The 20,413-nt window shown below is 48.9% G+C and overlaps 1 protein-coding gene across 2 annotated transcripts in view; it reads right to left on the minus strand.

Annotated features, from left to right (window-relative positions):
• Nucleotides 1-1,210: 1,210 nt before the first annotated feature.
• Nucleotides 1,211-20,413, minus strand: part of TTLL9 (tubulin tyrosine ligase like 9) — a 61,982-nt gene continuing 42,779 nt past the window's right edge. For both annotated transcript variants that reach the window (XM_042463564.1, XM_042463563.1), the window contains exons 11-14: nucleotides 19,357-19,553; nucleotides 5,041-5,154; nucleotides 3,429-3,550; nucleotides 1,211-2,348 (exon numbers count right to left, since the gene is read on the minus strand). In XM_042463564.1, the coding sequence (XP_042319498.1) occupies nucleotides 2,278-2,348; nucleotides 3,429-3,550; nucleotides 5,041-5,154; nucleotides 19,357-19,553 (504 nt within the window). In that variant the 3' untranslated portion in view covers nucleotides 1,211-2,277. The remainder of the gene's footprint in view (nucleotides 2,349-3,428; nucleotides 3,551-5,040; nucleotides 5,155-19,356; nucleotides 19,554-20,413) is intronic.

The following is a 20,413-nucleotide window of genomic DNA, read 5'->3' on the forward strand; positions in this document are numbered from 1 at the left end:
GTGTCGTCTTGTGAGATATTCAGAGTAGGATAGCCTCAGTTTAACCCTTTTGGCTTCAAGGGATTGTTCAGGCTCAATTGACTCTTGAAACCATTTAACTTTTTTATGTTCCATGGTATCCGTACTCTTCTCCAGCACCACATTTCAAATAACTTGATTTTCTTCCTGTCAGTTTTCCTCTTTGTATTGCTTTCACAACCATACATGCAAATTAGAAATATTATGGTGTGGATGATTCTGACTTTGGTATTCAATGATATATTGTTGTCCTGTCAGTAATGGACTGAATGAGGGTGAACAAACTGAAACTTAATCCAGACAAGGCAGAGGTGCTTGAGATGTCCGGTTTGGTTACAGTGACACATGCCTTGATGACATTGGACTACTAAAACATACTCTATGTGGGGCTGCCTTTGGAAACTGTTCAGAAAGGTCTGTAGGGCCAGAATGCTGATCAGTGCCAGTTATAGGGAACATATAACTGCCTTAAAAACAGCTTCATGGGGACTGGTTCATTTTCAGGCATAACTCAAAGTACTGGTCATAGATATGACTCTGAATTGGCAATTTATCCTACAGGACATCTTAATTAATACAATTTTAACATTACTGGTACTGTATACTAACTGACGTATTGTTAAGTTATGCTGTATGATACAAAGAACTTTTACTATACCTTACATAGATCCTAACTGTTCCTGCTGTGGAACTTAGAACTATACTTACTTTGTCCTCCAGATGGTGGGAAATTAATCTCTTCTGTCCAAGAAATTGTTTTTTGCTTTACCAGTTTCACCTTTAAATTGGCACACCACCCACTGCAGCCTTGTGCTTTCTTACAAGATAGTTAGTCCCAAGTTGTGAAATGGCAGGAATCTTTAAGGTCAGTGATTCCTGAGCTGATGTGGGGACCAACATTTTTTTTTAAACTAAAGTGTGAGTAGTACCATATTTTTGCCTACAACTGTTTTTCTCTTCCTTAGAAACTCTGTGGGCCAACAACTGATGGCTCATGCTCTGGCACCAGTACAGGTCTCTAAAATGCTATAAAATGGGAGATATATCCAGGGGTAGCTGTTTTGGCCATATAAGCAAAGTACAATAACATCCAAAATCTGCAAAAGAGTGATATTTTATTGTTGTTGTTAGCTGCTCTCAAGTCAACTTTGACTCACGGCGAGCCTGTGAATGAGACATCTCCAAGTCTCCCTGTCTTCCACTGCTCTGCTCATGTCCTGCAGACTCAGGCCTGTGTCCTCCCTAATGGAGTCCAGCCGTCTGGTGTGCGGTCTTTCTCTCTTTCTGCCCTCATTCTTGCCCAGCATTACTGTCTTTTCCAGTGAGTCATGCCTTCTCATGATGTGGCCAAAGTATGACAGCCTCAGTTTAATCAGCTTGGCCTCCAGGAGTGTTTGTCCTGATTCGCTCAAGGACCCATTTGTTTGTTTTTTGGCTGTTCATGGTATCCTCAGCACTTTATTAGGCCAACCAAAATGCAGAAAATACATGTTGCAAGCTTTCGAACTCCACTGGCTTCTGTGGAGCTTTGAATGCTCACTACAAATATTTTGTGCCTTTTGGTTGGCCCAATATCACTGTTTTGTAGATTCTGGATGCTACATTAAAATTGAGGTCATTCAAGTTTAAAGTCTTGTGCTTCAACATCTTTGTAATGTTCTGTCCATGTGTGTTCAAAAAGAGAGGGTGGAAGAGGCACATTCTTTTAGGACCAGTAGGCAGTCAGTGTGCTGTCTTTCCCCACCTCCATGATATTATTCTCTAGCCAAGAACCAACTGAGCCAGTATCTGGATTCTTAGCAGTGCTAAGGCATTAACTTTTATTCATGTTTACTGCAGTGCATTGGGTCCAAGGCAAGAGTGGCTTGGGTGGGAAGCAACTCTGTTCATCCACCAGTAGAGATGAAGGCAACTGCTCTGCTGTATGCAGCTTGGAAAATGGAAAAGGTATTACCCCTTTCTCCACTTATTCTCTGCTGGTGTGGTCAGTATTAAGCCTGTCCTGGTGAATAGTGGCACATCTGCTTTCTGGAGCTTCTGCTCAAAATCAGGACTTCGGCCACCTTGCACCATGCCATTACAAGCCCAGCCTGTTGTTTTGCTCCAGGGATGTTCCTCAAGAGTCCTCTTCCAAAGCGAGGGGAATTCCAGCAGATACCTGCTGAGGCAGCCAAGCTGGCAAGGGATCTGCAACAGGAAAGAACCTGTCTGCCTGCTCCTGCCTTTTGACTGCTTTTTTTCCTGTCCTGCTGCTGAGCGTTAAACTTTCTGCTGCGTCTGAAAAGGCTTGAAAAGCTGCTTCAGCTGTTTCTTCCTGTCGTTGTTGCAGCCTAGAATGAAAGTGATAACAAGGCATTTACGATAACAAGGCATTTACGTGCGACTTGTCTCCTCGGACAAGTAAGAAGATAATCGGACGCTCTGACTGAGCGGTGCTTTACTCTGTCAGTATGAAAGTACAGCTGGAGGAAGTGCTGGAGGCGCCTCTCACCTCCTCAGTAGTACCTGACAGCTTGTGATATCCACAGACCCCAATGGAAGCGGAGGAGGGAAGAAAGAGCCCAGTTTCTTCCGTTCAGCAACAAGCCAAGGATGGCAAACAAAACCCAGCTGTCTCATGGGCCTTTTAAGAGGTGTTTTCAAAGGGAAAAGAGGGGAGAGGTTGAACAAGATGCAAGGGGTTTCAAACAGTAAGGTGAAAATAGTTTTTCTTTAGAAGGATCACTAAATCTGCTGCTGACTGAATCACAGGCAGATGTTTGATTCAGAAACAGGTTCCCCAAATAATGGCCAGGATCCTACTTTATTGAGAACTTTACGCTCATGGAGTTATGCAGCAGTTGTGCAGTACTGCCTAGTTAGATAATGCAGATTGTTTGCTCTCCCAGAACTACCCTTAGGGAAAGGTAAACCTGTGAGGAAGCATTTAGGAATAAGCAACATATATGTATATAAAATGGGAACTGTTCTGTGGAAGCGTGAGGCTCACTAGCTCTGAATCAGGACAGATTATCAATGGCTCAACTGGAGCAAGTAGTGCAACAGTGCAGTGACCCACAACCCCATGCATGCTGCGCATTGCTGTGGAATGCATGACCATGCATAATGGCACCACACGGGCAACTTTACTTTTGAAAGTTTGAACTGAATAGGGTTGTTTCACATTGGACAAAACTGTCCAGCTGCTTTCATAAGGAAGCATGTGTGCATATGTTGCCAGCAGGATGCCAGTCCATCAAGTACTACACACACAAGCCTAGCCCACCACTATCTGTAGATAAGGAGTTTGCATGCCTCACTGGGATAACATGTCTAGAGGAAGGAAAGAACAAACTCTGCAGCCTTTTGCAACTCCCCACCCTGAGATGGTCTCCCGGCCAATAGTACCCAATTGTCAACCAGCGGAATACCTAGGTGTGTGTTTGCTGCAAAGCCATTCATTGGTATATCCAGATTCCCATCTCTTCGGCTGACTGGGCCATCGTTCCATATCAGGTCAAAGCCTCCAACACGCTTCTCCTTCCCTGTCAACCTGCAGTGAAAAAGTCCAAACATCACGTATTATTTATTTATTTCACTTTTGTGCCACCTTTCTCCCAGAAAGGGACCCAAAGCGGCTCACAAAGAGAAACATTTTTTTTTAAAAAAGCACTTTACAATAGAAGTTTTAAAACAATTAAAAACCTAAAAATAAACACGGTATAAATTACATATGATAAAAGCAAACCATAACTACAACACACATTCCGTATAACACACACGCCATATAAAAGCCACCCCATGAGTATGTATTAAAAGCCTGCCTGAATAAAAATGTTTTTGTTTGCTGGTGAAAGGAAAGCAGGCAGAGTGCCAGCTAGTCTCCCATGGAAGGGCATGTACTCAAAGGCAGATCTGCGACAGGGTTGCTTTGTGCTTGTGTGTGTGTGTTTGTGTGTGTGTGTGTGGGGGGTCAAGAATCAAGCATAGGCTCCAAATTCTGCCACTGAACATCAAAATAATGTATTCCCTGTGGGGCAGAGGCTGAGGCCTGTGCCACTAAGCAACCAAGAGGGCTCCAAAGCTAAATTTGCCCTCTCTTGCCATGCCTTGTTTGTGCCCTTTGTGGCACAGCTCCCTTCATGGCCTGTTGGAGGGATCTCCTTTCTTTGCAGTCCATGACCTGGATACCTTTCCAGAACAAGGTGGCTTGGGAGGATGGCTGGGAAAAGTTCCACTTCCCAGCAATATTGCAAGGTCTGGAGAGTCAAAGGATCAGGATGGGATGCAGGTGATGTGGTCAGGAAAGTGAAACGTTTGCCCTTCGTGTCTGAGGGTGCTGTTTTGCCAGCTCTCTCCACTTTCAGTTTAGTGCACCAGTGTACCAACTGAGAATACAGAAAATTGGATGTGTGATTCACTGATATCCTTTGGGGAATCAGGGCCCTGGAACAGTGACACTGCCTTCCTGGAACGTTAATTGTCATGAGCCCCTTGAAGGGAGTGGAAGAGAGAGACAAATAATGTTTGCCTCAGCAGAAGGCTGGGAGGAACAAGATGTCCGTGCAGAACAAGAGGCTGGGCAACCCCCTCCCCGTGTGGAGGACTAATGCAGAAAAGGAGCCAGACCCATCCTTCTTGCCCTGGGGAACAGGGAGGTCTTCCCCAGGGGCAAAAGAGGATGGAGCAGAATGGTGCTCTGGGCCTCATTTACTGTGTTGTCTTAAGGTCAGATCCTGGAGGGGCTGGAGGAAACTATTACTTTCTTAACATGCTTCATAAATCTCATTTACACAAAACAGAGTCCTATTGTGCCACCATCTGAACAAAGGAAAAGGCAATCTGACAGGGCTACGTGAATGTACGTCCAAGTAAAATAAAAAGCATGTATTGTATTCTCCAAGCATGCAACCCAGGCCTTCCATTTTATTCACATCTGTACTAATGTGTCTTTCATTTTACTTAAATCTATTTCAACATGAACAGATCTAAGCAAGACAAGGCTTGCATTGTAAGCATCCCCCCCCCCCCGGTTCCACTCACCTGCCTTCCATGTCCACTATGTTCAGTGTGTCCTCCAGAAGGCTGGTCTTGAGTTCGTAATCCTCTTGGCTGCTGGCAGTGAGGGAAGGGGAAGCATTCACCTCTAGAAGCCACCTGCCAAGCAGAAGGACAGGTTGCTTACCTGTAACAGTATTTCTTCAAGTGGTCATCTACAAATACATACAAATGGGTTTTACTGCGCCTGCGCAGTGCTGCTCGGAATCTACTGGAATCACTGGGCAAAGTTTACTTTGCAACATATAGAAACTTTTTGGCGGTAACTCCGCCCACCCGTTATAAGGCCCCTGCCTTCCCGCTCTTTCCCCAGTTCCGCAATTTTTCCGCCAAGCAGGCGATGGAGAGCAGGACACTGAGGGGATGGACGGGTGGGATTTGTATGTATTCGCAGAGGACCACTCGAAGAAATACTGTTACAGGTAAGCAACCTGTCCTTCTTCTTCGTGGTCTCTGCGAATCATACAAATGGGTTTAGACTGACAAGCTTAGGTATGCGGCGGAGGGAGTGTCCTGAAACCAAAGCTATGGTAAACCAAAGGTATATTTATTGCAACAATAAACACCTTGAACCATAAAAAGAGTCAGTCTTATTTGATCATGCACAAACCAAACATAGCAATAACATTGCTAAACCTGAGAAGGGAACAAGGGGTCGTGCAAGACCAGTCCCATAGAAATTGTGCAAACCAACATTCAATAGAATGTAAACAGTGGCATATGTACGTAAGTGCTGAAAAACAAACCATCAGTAGTGCAATCAATGCAACCCTGAAACCAACACAGCCCTCCCGAACGCTGCGTCTCGGATGTCTCTGGTGTCCAACCTATAATGCTTAATAAAAGTCAGAGGTTGGGACCAAACAGCAGCCTTGCAAACATTCTCCAAGGGAATCTCCGACAGGAATGCAGAGGATGCTGACATTGCCCTTGTAGAATGGGACCGAACCCTGCCAGGGAGAGGTTTGTTCAACAGTTCATAGCAGAGGTGGATGGTACCGGCCACCCATTTGGAAAACCTCTGCGCAGACACGGGTAACCCCTTCTTCGGTTCCGAGTAGCATTGGAAAAGTCTCTCGGACCGACTGGAGGCAGCAGTTCTGTCCAGGTAAAACGCCAGCGCTCTCCTGACATCCAGAGAGTGCAGGCTTCGCTCCGCATCCGAAGTTGGATTGGAAGCGAGGGTAGGCAACACAATGTCCTGGCACATGTGGAAAGCAGACACAACCTTAGGCAAGAAAGTAATGTCTGTCCGAAGGACCACCTTGTCCTTATGAAACCTCAGGAAGGGCTGGTCCCTTCGCAAGGCACAAAGTTCGCCCGCACGGCGGGCAGAGGTGATGGCCACAAGAAAAGGGATTTTCCAAGTCAATAGTCTCAAGTCCGCTGTGGCCATCGGTTCAAAGGGCTTGGATTGGAGTGCGGACAGTACCGCCTCCAAGCTCCAAGCCGGCGCCGGTACCGACACAGGAGGATGCAAGTTGGCACATCCCTTAAGGAACCCCTTCACCAAGGGATCCTTGAAGAAGGAAGCCCTCCCCCCGAAATGGTATTTGGCACAAATGGCAGACAAATAGCACTTAATGGATGCGAGGCACAGCCCCTCATCCAGAAGCGTCATCAAAAACTCCAGCACCACTGGAGTGGACACCTGAGCAGGAGACAAGCCCTTTTGATCAAGGAAGAGGCTAAACCTCCTCCACTTCAGGACGTAGGACCGCTGGGTGGAAGGTCTTCTCGCAGCCAGGATCACCGTCCTCACCGACTCCGGTAGGGTGGCTAGGGCTGTATCCTCCAGGCCACCAATGGTAGGCTCTCGATGTCCGGGTGGAGAATCCATCCGTCCTGGATCGACAGCAGGTCCGGGCGGGGATCGAGGCGGAGGAAGCATCTCTTGGAGAGATGGAGAAGGGATGCGAACCAAGGCTGTCTCGGCCACCATGGGGTGATTAGGATCGCATGAGAGCGGTCTGTTGTCATCTTGGACACCACCCTGATGATGAGAGGGAACGGAGGGAAGGCGTAGAGGAGCTCTCCCGTCCAAAGGAAGGCGAACGCGTCTCCTAGGGATCTGTCCATTCGCCTCCTGGAGCAGAACTGGGGACAGTGGCTGTTCCATCTGGTCGCGAAGAGGTCGATCCGGGGAGTTCCCCACCGGTCGAAGAGGTCGCTGACCGTCTCGGGATGGAGCCTCCATTCGTGGCACACCGACGGAGATCTGCTGAGGTGATCTGCCAACTCGTTGTCCTCTCCAGGAAGATGAATCGCCTGGAGGAGGATCTGTCTCTGGATGCACCAATCCCAGATGCGGAGAGTGAGGTCGAGTAGGGTTCTGGACCTGGTGCCTCCTTGCTTGTTGATGTAGTACATCACAGTGGTGTTGTCCGTCCTCAGGAGGACCACCTTGCCTGCGACAGCCAATTCGAATGCCCTCAGTGCCTTTTCCACTGCCAGCATCTCCAGAGCGTTGATGTGGAGGAGTTTGTCCTGAGCTGACCACTTGTCCTTGACGACCATGTCGAGCAGGTGAGCGCCCTAACCTTCCAGGGAACCATTTGTTGTCAGAGTCAGTTGGGACTGAGGCTGATGGAAAGGCATTCCGATGCACACGTTGCGGCAGTCCAACCACCATCTGAGGGAAGCAGCTACAGGCCTCGGTATCGTGAGCCACTTGGACGGGGGGTCCTCCATCGGGGAGAAAACCGAGAGGAACCAGGACTGAGGAGGTCGGAGGCGAAGCCTTGACCAAGGTGTGACAAACGTTGTTGATGCCATGTGGCCCAGGGCGACCTGGACGTCTCTGGCCTTCACTCTTCTGTGGGAAATGCAAGGTTTGAGTGACGCCGTCAGGGCCTGGAAACGGTCTGGAGGGAGAAAGGCGGAGCATCTTTCGGAGTCGAGGATGGCCCCGATGAATTTGACCTGCCTGGTCGGTGTGAAGTGGGACTTCTCCCGGTTGACGACCAACCCCAGGGAGTCTAAGAGGTTCAAGGCGAACGAGACTGCCTCCCGCAGTTCTTGTTGGGACTCGGCGGCGAACAGCCAGTCGTCCAGGTACGGGAAGACCATGAAGCCCCTCTGATGGAGGTATGCCACTACCGGTGCCATGCACTTCGTGAAAACTCTGGGCGCCGTGGCCAAGCCGAAGGGGAGCACGTTGTAGTGGTAAGAGGCGGAACCAACGGCGAATGCGAGGAATCTCCGGTGGGACTCTCAAATCCCGATGTGGAAATAGGCGTCCTTCAGGTCGATCGTTGCAAACCAGAGGCCCTGATGAAGCAAGGGGAGAATGGAAGCCAGGGTTACCATTCGGAAACGCCGGTACTCAAGACACAAATTCAGATCCCTCAAGTCCAGGATGGGCCTGATGCCTCCATCCGACTTCGGTACCTGGAGAAAAAGGCCCTCGCAGTCAGGCCGGGCGGTAAAGGGGAGATTGCCCCCTTGCTAAGCAAAGTGTGCACTTTGTCGAGAAGGGTGTCCGAGGGGTGGTGGTGGACATGAAGACTCCAGTCTTGGGGGGCTCTTGGAACTCGAGGGCATATCCCCTACGGACGATGTTGAACACCCATGAGTCTGTTGTGATAGCGGCCCAGGTGGTAGCAAATGGCCTGAGTATGTCCAGAAAGAATGGGGGAGAAGGGACGAAGCGCGCTAGACCCCATCAGTCTCTTTTCTTACCCTGGTCACCATCTTGCTGGCGGGGCTTTCGGTGCCGGGTAGGAAAATTCTGACGGCCAGAAGAGGAGGATGACTGGGAAGCGTGCCTGGATCGTTGAGAGCCCTGTTGGTGGAATTGGCGGTCTTGACCAAATGGTCTGTAGGACTGGCCTTGGGATTGCCAGGGGCGCTGTCTCTTACGAAACGGGGCTGACACCGAGGAGGACATGCCATGTTTTCTAGCGGCTGCCTCCATCTTAAACTTGCGGTTGAAGCGGTCGTCGGTGTCGGTGTTGAAGAGCCCTGACTCATCCAGAGGCATCTCTTCGATAGCCGACTTGACTCCAGGAGTGAGATCTGTGCCTCGCAGCCAGGCGTGTCGACGGAGCGCCATCGACGCCGACATCGCCCTACCCACACAGTCAGTGATGTTGCGGCACGCGGTGATGAGCCATCCACCTATGGAATAGGCCTCGTCTCTGACCTCGACCAGTTTCCTCTGGATGTCATCTGGGACATCGGGAATCAGAGGGGAGATGGTCTCCATCAAGGACTGCACATAGGCCCCCATGCAGGCGGTGTAGTTGGTGGCTTTGACAGCTAAGCAAGAAGCTGAATAGGCCTTCTTCGCCAGCCCATCGATTTTGCGAGCCTCCCGGTCTACTGGGGAGGTGGCTTGTTTGTGGGTGGAGGCGAGCTGCGAGCCCTCTACGATGGCCGAGTTCTGTCTTGGATGAGTCAACAGCCATGGGCAGGAAGCCGGGGAGACTCGGTAGAGGGTTTCCACCTTCCGCGAAGTGCTGACCAAAGCCACTGGGGTGTCCCAGGACCTCTTGATGATGGTCTCCAGGGACGGAAGGAGAGGAATGCAGGGTGGGGTTGGAACCCGACCATGGACCCTTTGTTCTACCGGATCCCGGGCCGCCTCTTTGGGATAAGCCAGCTCAATGTCCAGAGCCCTGGACATTTTAATGATGTGCTTGCTGAAGGATTGGCAGTCGTCAGTAGGTGACGCTGGCTCCGGGTGGTGCATATCTTGCGGGGAGTCCTGTGGTAGCTGCAAATGAGGTGGAGGGCTTGGAGGTAACCATTGTGGCCTTGTCCTTAGGGGCCTGGTGACGGTGACTTTCATCATACTTGCGAAGTGCCATCTCCCGCGGGACCGCCATGTAATAGTGGTTTACCTCCGAATCATAAAAGACATCGAGGTCATCACGGCCGACGTCTTCGGATGGAACAACCACCGGGCATGGTACCGGAATCGGAGAGGAGGCCGTAGTCGGGGAACGCTGAGGCAGAACGAGGTCATCATCGCCCGAATCCACGAACTGGATGGTGGTCAGCCCGGAGAGCATCGGGGCTGAGTGCGGGACATCACCGTGCACGGAAGAGTCCTGTGGCAACGGAGTGGGAGTTTGGAGGACCGGTGCCAGTACCAAACGCTGTGGAGTAAGGGGTTCAGCACCCTTATGTTGCTTGTGCCCGTCAGAGGGCTTGGAGGACTCCTTACGCGGCTTCTTTTTGGGTGGCTCGGAAGAGGAAGAGTCAGAGTGCTTGGCCTTTTTGGTGGGCTTGGGCACCTCCGGGGGAAAGAAGGGGTTCTCCTGGAGTTCCCTCATGCGAGAGGAACCGGCCGATGACGTAGTGGCTTCCGGAGCAGAGGTCGATGGCCTGGAGACCGTAGCCGTCAGAGTGGTGAGGTCTCCTCCCTTAGCCTTCTTGGAATGCTTGGGCTTATGGGACGGAGCCGAGGTTGTCCGGTCGGACCCGACCTTGGAGACGGAGCCAGCAGCCGACGCCAAAGCCGTCGAACCCTCGGTCCCCGACAGTGTGCAGGGGCTCTTTGAGGGTTTGGTGGTGGTACTGGACCTGTCTGGGCCGCTGACCACAGAAGTCGACTTGGTGGTGGTACTGGGCTTGCGAGAGCCGCGGTCCACCTTAGTGGGGGTTGCCAGCGCTGGAGGGGCCGAAGCGGCGCTTGTAGGACTCTCGCGCGGGGCCGGGACAGGAGCGGCAGCCGGGAGGGAAGGAGCCGAAGCCGGGCGGGAGTTCTCCCCATGGACCTTACCCTGGGCGATCGCCGAAGTCAAGCGGGATTCCCGGTTTTTACGTGCCTGCAACGTCATAGATTTGCAGAGCGAGCAGGATTTCATGTCATGGTCGCCGCCAAGACAGAGAAGACACGAAGCGTGAGGGTCTTGGACCGGGAGTTTGCCTCCGCAGACATCACACTTCTTAAAAGGAGGCGACATCGTGACGGGACGATGGAGAGAAGTCAAAGACGAAGTCAAAAGCAGGCCGTGGTCAAAGTACAGTGGGGGTGGTGGTCAGAGAGAGTGGTCAAGGTCCGGTCCGAAATCAAATAGCCAGTGATCCAATAAAACAAGCAAGAGTGAAGTTCCCTGAAGTAGCAAGCGCGGCGGAAAAAAGGAACTGGGGAAAGAGCGGGAAGGCAGGGGCCTTATAATGGGTGGGCGGAGTTACCGCCAAAAGGTTTCTACATGTTGCAAAGTAAACTTTGCCCAGTGATTCCAGTAGGTTCCGAGCAGCACTGTGCAGGCGCAGTAAAACCCATTTGTATGATTCGCAGAGACCATGAAGAAGAATGGAAAGACTGATCAGGGACAGGAGGAAGTATGTCCTCCATTTGCTCTTACAAGCTTGAAGCTTACAGAGAAAGTGGGTGTGCAGTTGTTTTGGTTTTTGCAGTAATATAACCAAGCAAAGTTTTTTTTTGGGGGGGGGGGGGGAGGAGACACACCAGAATTCATATCCTCCTCTTGCCATGTAGACAAAAATGCACTGGGAGACCTTGGACAAGTGACCCTCTCTGAGCCTCAGAACAGAGGCCTTGCCCAAGGTCTCCCAGTGCATTTTCATGGCTGAGAGGGAATTCGGGACTTCCAGAGCCCTAGTCTGACACTTAAACTGTTACAGCACACCCTCCATTGCTATGTGCCTTCAAGTCAACTCTTATGTACAGGTTTTTCTGTAAAAATTAGGCTGCATCCGCAATGAAGAAATAATCCAGGTTAACACCACTTTAACTGCTATGGCTCAATGCGATAGGATTCTGGGGACTGTAGTTTTGCAAGACTCTCCTAGACCAACTGTTAGAGGACTACGGAGAGGCAATACGAGCAACAAAGAACTCGTTCTATGGTGCTCGTATTGCGTCCGCTGAGTCGCGTCCGGCAGAGTTGTTCAGGGTGGTCAGGGAGCTAACTCAGCTCCCTCCCGCTCTGAACCAGATCCTTGAACCTTCTAAGGCCTGCTGTGACTTGTTCAACGACTTTTTTGCGGATAAAACCTCTCGTATAAGCGAAGGTCTGAACGCTGACATTACTGCAGAACCTAGGGTAGAAGTGTCCAGAGCCTCCGTGGACTATGTTAAACTGGATCAGTTTGAGTTGGTGAGTACCGAGGATGTGGACAAGATCCTCAGAAGTGTTCGGAAAACGACCTGCTCTCTTGATCCCTGTCCCTCGTGGTTAGCGGCCCAGGGGGGACCGGCGGTAACGTCATTGTTACACCGGATAATTAATACATCTTTGAGGGATGGGCAATTTCCATCGGATCTTAAATTGGCCATTGTAAAACTGATCCTAAAAAAGCCCTCCCTCGACCCCCTGGTTTATAATAATTATCGGCCAGTCTCGCTGCTACCATTTTTGGGAAAGGTGATCGAGAGAGCGGTTGCGATCCAGCTTCAGGCGGTCTTGGATGAAACGGATTATCTGGACCCATTTCAAACTGGCTTCCGGGCGGGTTACGGGGTTGAGACGGCCATGGTCGCCTTGGTCGATGATCTCCGTCTGGGCATCGACAGGGGAAGCGTGTCCCTGTTGGTGCTCTTGGACATCTCAGCGGCTTTCGATACCATAGACCATGGTATCCTTCTGGGGCGCCTGGCAGAGGTGGGGATCGGGGGCACTGCGCTCCAGTGGTTCCGTTCCTACCTCTCCGGGAGGTCCCAGATGGTGCAGCTGGGAGACGTGTGCTCCGACGAGAGGCCCCTTAAAACTGGGGTCCCTCAAGGGGCCATTCTGTCTCCCATGCTATTTAACATTTACATGAAACCGCTGGGAGAGATCATCCGGAGACATGGGGTGCGGGGTTATCAGTACGCTGATGACACCCAAATCATTTTCTCTATGTCTCCGACTGAACCAGTGACTGGGGATGGCGTCTCTCCTCTCGCGGCCTGTCTGGAGTCAGTAATGGGCTGGATGAGGGAAAACCGACTCAAATTGAATCCAGAGAAAACGGAGGTACTAGTGATAGGTTCTCCTGGTCCAGGAATGGCGGTGGTTCCACCTGTCCTGAACGGGGTCACGCTCCCTGTGAAGGACTCCGTGCGCAGTCTGGGGGTGCTTCTTGACTCGTCGCTTCACCTGACTGCTCAGGTGAATGCGACGGTCAAGAGCATCTGTTATCAGCTTCGGCTGATCCGCCAGCTGCGCCCATATCTGGCCCAGAGGGACCTAGAAACTGTTGTACATGCTCTGGTAACCTCGAGATTGGATTTCTGCAACGTACTCTACATGGGGCAACCCTTATACCAAACTCGGAAACTACAAATGGTGCAGAATATGGCGGCCCGGCTGGTCACTGGTGCTCCCAGGACCAGCCATATAACACCGGTTCTTAGGGACCTCCATTGGCTGCCTATTCGCTTCCGAGCTCAATATAAGGCGTTGGTTATTACCTATAAAGCCCTAAATGGCTTGGGCCCAGGATACCTAACGGACCGTCTCTCCCCGTACATTCCGCCTCGCACCCTCAGAACGTCTGGGCAGCAACTACTGAAGGTGCCTGGGGCCAGATTAGCCTCCACCTCGCGGAGGACTTTTTCCATAGCTGCCCCAGCCCTTTGGAATAAGCTGCCCACTGAGCTCCGCTCATCTACCACCCTGGCCCAATTTAGGAAGGATCTCAAAACCTTCCTATTCCAGCAGGCATTCCCCGAATAAATATCCTGTGGGCCTCCCTCCTCTTCCGTGGCCATGAGGTTGAGCTATAGGGGCTTTTTATTTGTTATTGTGTTTTATGGTTTTAACTTTTCCTGCACTGTATGTATTTTAATCTTGTTGTTAGCCGCCCTGATCCCTGGAAGGGCGGGATAAAAATAAAAAAAAAATTATTATTATTATTATTATTATTATTATTATTATTATTAAGACATTTAGCCTTCTCCATCAGGGAGCTCTGGTGCCACAACAAACTACAAATCCCAGAATTACACAACATTGAGCTGTGGCAATTAAAGTGGTGTCAAATTGGATTATTTCTGCAGTGCAGATGTAGTCTTAATCAGAGACAGTTTTACCATTGATTTCTTTCAAAGTTGAGGGAGGGTATTACTTGCCTTGTCAAATTCCACTGAAGAATGGGAATTTGAACCCTGCTCTCCTGAAGTCCTAGTCAACACTTAGGGAGCTGGGGATGTTTAGCCTGGAGAAGATAGGTCTTAGAGGTGATAAGATAGTCCTGTTTAAATATTTGAAGGGATGCCATATTGAGGAAGAAACAAGCATGTTTTCTGCTGCTCCAGAGACCAGGACCCAGAGCAATGGATTCAAACTACAGGAAAAGAGATTCCAGCTCAACATTAGGAAGAACTTCCTGACAGTAAGAGCTATTTGACAGTGGTACATCTTCCCTTGAAGGGTGGTAGTCTCCTTCTTTGGAGGTTTTTAAACAGGGGTTGGATGACCATCTGTTGGGGGTGCTTTGTGTATTCCTGCATGACAGGAGGTTGGTTTGGATGGCTCTTGGGGTCTCTTCCAGCTATATGATTTCTGTGATCCACTACACTATACGTACCGGCTCTTCCTTTTTATACTGAAACAGATTAAAACAGCCACTCTTTGATAACTGCCCAGAGGTGTTCAGGGAAACAACCAAGAAACAAGCCAGACAGTTGTACTGCAAAGTGCCTGCTTTGAAGCCTCAAATTCTGTACGGTGACAAGGCATGCGTCGGTGGCTCTAGGCACAGCAGATGGGAGGGTAGAGCTCAAGCCCGACTGCTCCAGACAGTGGCTGCTTGGCGTCTGGCTCATCGTCTCCTTCCAATAAAGTGGTCCCCAGGGCAATGATGGAGGCACGAGAGCCAGGCTGAGAAGCCACCAAGGGCACTAATTGAAGCAGCAACTACAAGAGGGAGAGAGCCCAGAAGAGGGAGCAAGACCAAGAAGGTTGAAGGAGCGCAGCAGGTCTCACTTCTACTATGTCAGCTTTCCTTGTCAAGAAACAAGATGAGCACAAGGAGGAGGCAAGAAAAGTATGTTTCTAACTCACTGATCATTTCTCTCCTCTTTTTTCATTTTTTCTTGCTTGGGATAATTCAAGTCACTGTCCAAAAGAGAATGAACTTCAGATTTCCTCCTACTCCAGAGGTGGGCAAATTGCAGCTGTGGGGCAACATGTGGCCCCAAGGCTGTTCTTGTGGCCCTAGATCCTTCCAGAACTCCATGGGCCCCTCTTTTCTGGCAAGAAAAAAGCAAAGGAAGAAAAGGTAAATGCTACTTTCGGAACCTCCCAGGAGTGCCAAATCAGACCACCTCTGCACAATTGTGCGTGTGTAGCCACACTGCATGATTTATTGTCTCAAGGATTTATATCCTGCCTTTCTCCCACAATGGGATTATAGCAGTTTGACACTACTTCAACTGCCATGGCTCCATGTAGTTTCATGCAGTGTTTGGAATTCTCTGTCAGAGGGATCTAGTGCTCTGGTTCAGGGGAGCAGACCCAATGATTCTAGGGACCCCACATACTACAAACCCCGATTTCACTGAAGCGCTGGTAATTAAAGTGGGATCAACCTGCTATTGTTGTGCAATGTGGATGGTGATGTTGTTAAGTGCCTCCAATCTCTCTCTACTCCCAGTTATCATAAAGACAAGCACTGATGCAGTCTCTACTTCGTCACTTCTGACATGGCAACCCTCTTTTAGGATTTTTTTTCAGGTGGCGAGGAGATTTATTATTCCTGCTCTCCTCTCAGGCAGAGGCAATGCAACTTGTCCAATGTCCCCAAGGGCCATCCAGCCTCTGTTTTAAAAAAAATCCTGCAAAGAAGGAGACTCCACCACACTCCGAGGGAGCAGCATCATCCACTGTCAAACAGCTCCTGCTGTCGGGAAGTTCTTCCTAAGGCTGAGGTGGAATCTTTTTTCCTGTAGTTTGAATCCAGTGCTCCCGTGTCTTATTCTCTGGAGCAGCAGAAAACAAGCTAGCTCCATCCTCAATGTGACACCCCTTCAAATACTTAAGAAAGGCTATCATATCACCCCTTAACCTTCTAGTCTCCAAGCTGAACAGACCCAGCTCCCTAAGTCTCTCCTTGTCATGGTTTCCAGACCTTTCACCATTGGGGTCACCTTCCTCTGGAGATGCTCCAGAGGAGCTCCCTAAGTCTCTCCCTTTCAGTAGTCCATGAGCCCCCAAAAGTGTCTCAGGCCATGGAATTGGCCTCTAGACCCACTGCAGTATCCCACCCTGGTTCTAAGCTACATTTACTCCTACAAATAAAAACAAGACTCCAAACTGTTTCATCCCCAAAGATTCCTGGTAAGAGCAGTACAGAAAGTTCTGATACCTACAACTTCTCAATTGATGCTTGCTTGAAGGTTCAGGGCAGTTCGACAGGTTTTAAAAAGCCTAAGGCTATAATCCTATCCCCATTTACCTAGAATCATGGAATTGTAGAGTTGGAAGAGACCGCAAGGGCCATCCAGTTCAACCCCATTCTGCCATGCAGGAACTCTCAATCAAGGCATCGCTGACAGATGGCCACCCAGCCTCTGCTTAAAGACCTCCAAGGAAGGAGACTCCACTACACTCCAAGGGAATGTGTTCCACTGTTGAACAGCCCTTACTGTCAGGAAGTTCCTCCTAATGTTGAGGTGAAATGGCATGTGCTGGTGGCTCTAGGCGTAGCAGACCTCGAAAGAAGCTCCAGTGAATTCAGTGAGACTTACTTCCGAGTAGATGTATGCAGGCTGTTAAGTCTGCAGCAAAGATGTGATCAAAATGTACCTTCTACCATACAATTTTTCTTTGATTATCTGAGTTCATCATATATCAGTACAAACACCATTCCTTTTTATCTCTGCTTTGAAGTTAAGATGCTTGCCATTCTTCTCTTTCATTTCTGGCATCCTTTGAGATTGATGATGGGAATAATTTTTTGGGTAAAAACAAGGACTCTTGTGGCAGCTTAAAAACTAGTGAATTTTGTTGGGTCTGAACATTTGTGGATGGTAGCTCTCTTCTTGTTGGCTTCCTGAGACACTATAGAGCCATGTGTACCTAAAACAATGTTCTACCCATCTAAGAAAGTCCATGTTTTCTATTTTAAAAGCTGGACCTGAGACATAGTGTTTTCTCTCTAAATGACAGCATTTCAAGTAATCTCTGGTTTTGGCTTTGGCTGCTTCCCAGATTGAGAAGAAATGTACAGTGGTACCCCGGGATACGAATGCGCCGCCTTATGAAATTTCCGGGTTACGAAAAAAATCCATAGAAAAAAACTGTTCCGGGTTACGAAGGTTATTTCGGGTTACGAAAAAATTTTTGGTGCTTTTCGGCGCTTTTTCGCACGAAATTGCGGCTTTCGCTATTAGCGCCTATGGCTTTTTCGGCTTACGAAGGATTTCGGGTTACGAACGCGGCGGCGGAACGAATTAAATTCGTAACCTGGGGTACCACTGTATTTTCCTGCTGCTGCAGGGGTGGGAACCATGCAGCCTTCCAGAGGCTGGGGGATTGCAAGCCCAGAAGCCCTAGCCAGCATAGCCAATAGTAAGGAACAGTGGAAGTTAAGTTCAACAACATGTGGAGAGACATCCTATTCCCACCCCTGAAATTATTGAAAGGAAAGCTTGATAGACTGCAGTATGCTCTGTGCCTGGAAGAAGTTTACATGGCAGTTTCAAATTGGAAATACACCGAATGGAGCCACAGTTTGAATGGTGCACCCCTTGTTTTGCATGCAGAAGGCCTCAGTTCAGTCCCTGACATCTCTTAAGCAAGGATCTCGATAGCAAGACTGGAAAAGAACTCAAGGAAACTCTGGGGTTTGTGTCAGGCAAAGCACAGAACACTGGATTAAAGAGATCACTGTTCTGCTGATAGGTATAGATATGGTGGAGTGAGGACAAAAGGAGGGAATTGCACCCCAAATAAGAATTCTTGCCCCTCCAAGTGAAATATTCCTTCAGTTGCCAAATTGCTAGCACTGCTGCAACTTACAACTTCAACTGAGCATTTAGAGAGACGCCAGGAAGAAAACTCTTCTAGAACATGGCCACATAGCCCGAAAACCCCACAAAAACTATTTAGAGGGACAGTTTAGGCCTCCTGGTGAAGTTCCCGAGGGAAGGTGAACACAGCAAATGGAAGATCTCTAGGTGGGAATGATTTTCAGTGTTCTGGTCTCTGCAATGCTCTTTTTTTCTGGTTCATCACCCTCATTCCTTCCCTGCACTTCTAACAGCTGAGACTAGCTGCTTCTCTTACAGTCTGAATTGTCTTCCCTCCCTCCCTGGTAAGGGACAATAGGAAGGTTTGAAAACTGCCAGGTGGTGATAGGACGTGAACTGACACATGCAGAGCTATGCGCGCATGCAGGATCTTGGTGGTTGTTATAACAGGCAAAACTATTTTGTGTGGTGCTGGTAAACAGACAAATCAATGCATCCTGGACAAATGCTAGTTCAGCCTTTCCCAACTGGACACCCTCCAAACGTGTTGGACTACAACTCCTATCATTCCCAGGCAACACTGGCTACTGCCCATAGTTATTAGGAATGATGGGGTTTGTCATCCAATGTATCTCAAGGTCCTTGAGTTGACAATTGTCAAACTAGAAAAAGCCTACTGGCAGATTTGCCCTCCTGTTCCCTTACTCCTTTGGTTTTAATCCAGAACAGTGCTGTTTGGGTTATTTTAAATCTCCTTAAATACTCCCATATTTCTGCCCCTCGTAGATTTCTCCACTACCAGTTTGGGCCAGGGATCATTATAAGCTTTTGGTCCTGGTATTTAAGGCCCTGTGCTTTAACCTCTCCTGGTATCTGGCAACTCAGCTAGCATGGTATGTCCTGTCTAGGAACGATTTTGTTTTAAGTATATTTTTAGGAGACTTTGTGGTGTAGCAGTTTGGGTGTTGGACTACAACTCTGGAGACCAGGGTTCAAACCCCGGATGTGTCATGGAAACCCACTGGGTCACCATGGGCAAGTCACACCCTCTTAGCCTTAGAGGATGACAATGGCAACTTCAAACCTCCTCTGAAGAAACATGCCAAGAAAACCCTGTAATAAGGTAGCCAGAAGTTGGAAATGACTTGAAGGCACACAACTACAAATATTAGTATATTATTTTACTATATTGTAGTGAGGTGTTCTATTGTTTCGATCTTTAATTATATATGTCTGATGTTCTGCCCTTTGGTGAAAAGGGCATTATAAATAAACATTGTCATCAATGCTGCTATTACTATTGTTGATGTTATCTGTTATTCCTTTCTTCCAAAGCTGTTCTATCCATTTACTCCTGCAACACCAGTTCCTCCCAGGCCTGCCCCCCCCCCCACCAGTTCACCCAGGCTCCTCATTTCCCTCCTCCTTACGGCTTCAGGTCCTGGTCAATCAGGATGTCATAACCGTAGAGCTCAAAGCAGTGCTTGTCGCTGATGATCACTTTCTGGACACTCTGGAGGCTCTTGATAAAAATGTTGTCCATCTTGGAAAAGAGGATCTCCACAGCTTCTGCGCCATGCTTGGCCGTCAGGAAGAGGCGGAACTTCTGGATCATCCACTTGCAGCCCTGCCCTCCAAAAAAGAAAGAGCCACAGTGTTGTAGTGTAGTGAACAGAGTGCTTGACTTGGTCCTGGGTTCAAATCTCACACTTATCCAAGCAACTCCCTGGACTGCTGTGAGATCTAACTGGAATCAAAAAGGTAAAAGGTAAGGGTTAAAGGTTTCCCCTTGAGATGTATGTCTAGTCATAACTGACTGTAAGGGGCAGTGCTCACAGCCGTTACTAGGCCAAAGAGCCAGCGTTGTCCAAAGACTACTCCGTGATACCTATTTATCTACTTAATAATAATATTTATTTATATTCCGCTTAATCACTTGGAATCCAAGCAGATTACAATAAAACAAGATACAGTAAAAATTCTAAAAACCCCTATCCCTCCCCCCCACAGTATAAAAACATAGTAATACTAAAAAGAGATTAAACCAGAAAAATATTAAAACAATAGTATAAAATCACAGTTAAAATCAGTGGAAGATTTGTAAAAAAGAAATGTATAGCGGGGACCAGATAGGATGGAAAAAGGGATGGAGAAAAGGGGAGAGAAGTGGAAGGGGGGGAGGGGGAGACAGGAAAATAGAGGTGGACCTAGTATGGAAAGGCCTTCTGGAAGAGATCTGTCTTAATAGCCTTCTTAAAGGTTTCCAGAGTGGTAATCTGATGGATCTCGTCCAGCAGGTCGTTCTAGAGTCTAGGAGCAACTGCTGAAAAGGAACACTGGGTCACTGGCGAAAGTCTAGTCCTCTTTGGTTGAAGCAGATTCTTCCCAGCAGAATGAAGCGTGTGGGGAGGATGATATGGGAGAAAGCGCTCCCACAAGAAGTCAGGACCCAAGCCATCTAGGGCTTTAAAGGTTAAAACCAACACT

This window comes from Sceloporus undulatus, chromosome 4 (assembly GCF_019175285.1).
Source record: "Sceloporus undulatus isolate JIND9_A2432 ecotype Alabama chromosome 4, SceUnd_v1.1, whole genome shotgun sequence".
Classification (NCBI taxonomy): domain Eukaryota; kingdom Metazoa; phylum Chordata; class Lepidosauria; order Squamata; family Phrynosomatidae; genus Sceloporus; species Sceloporus undulatus.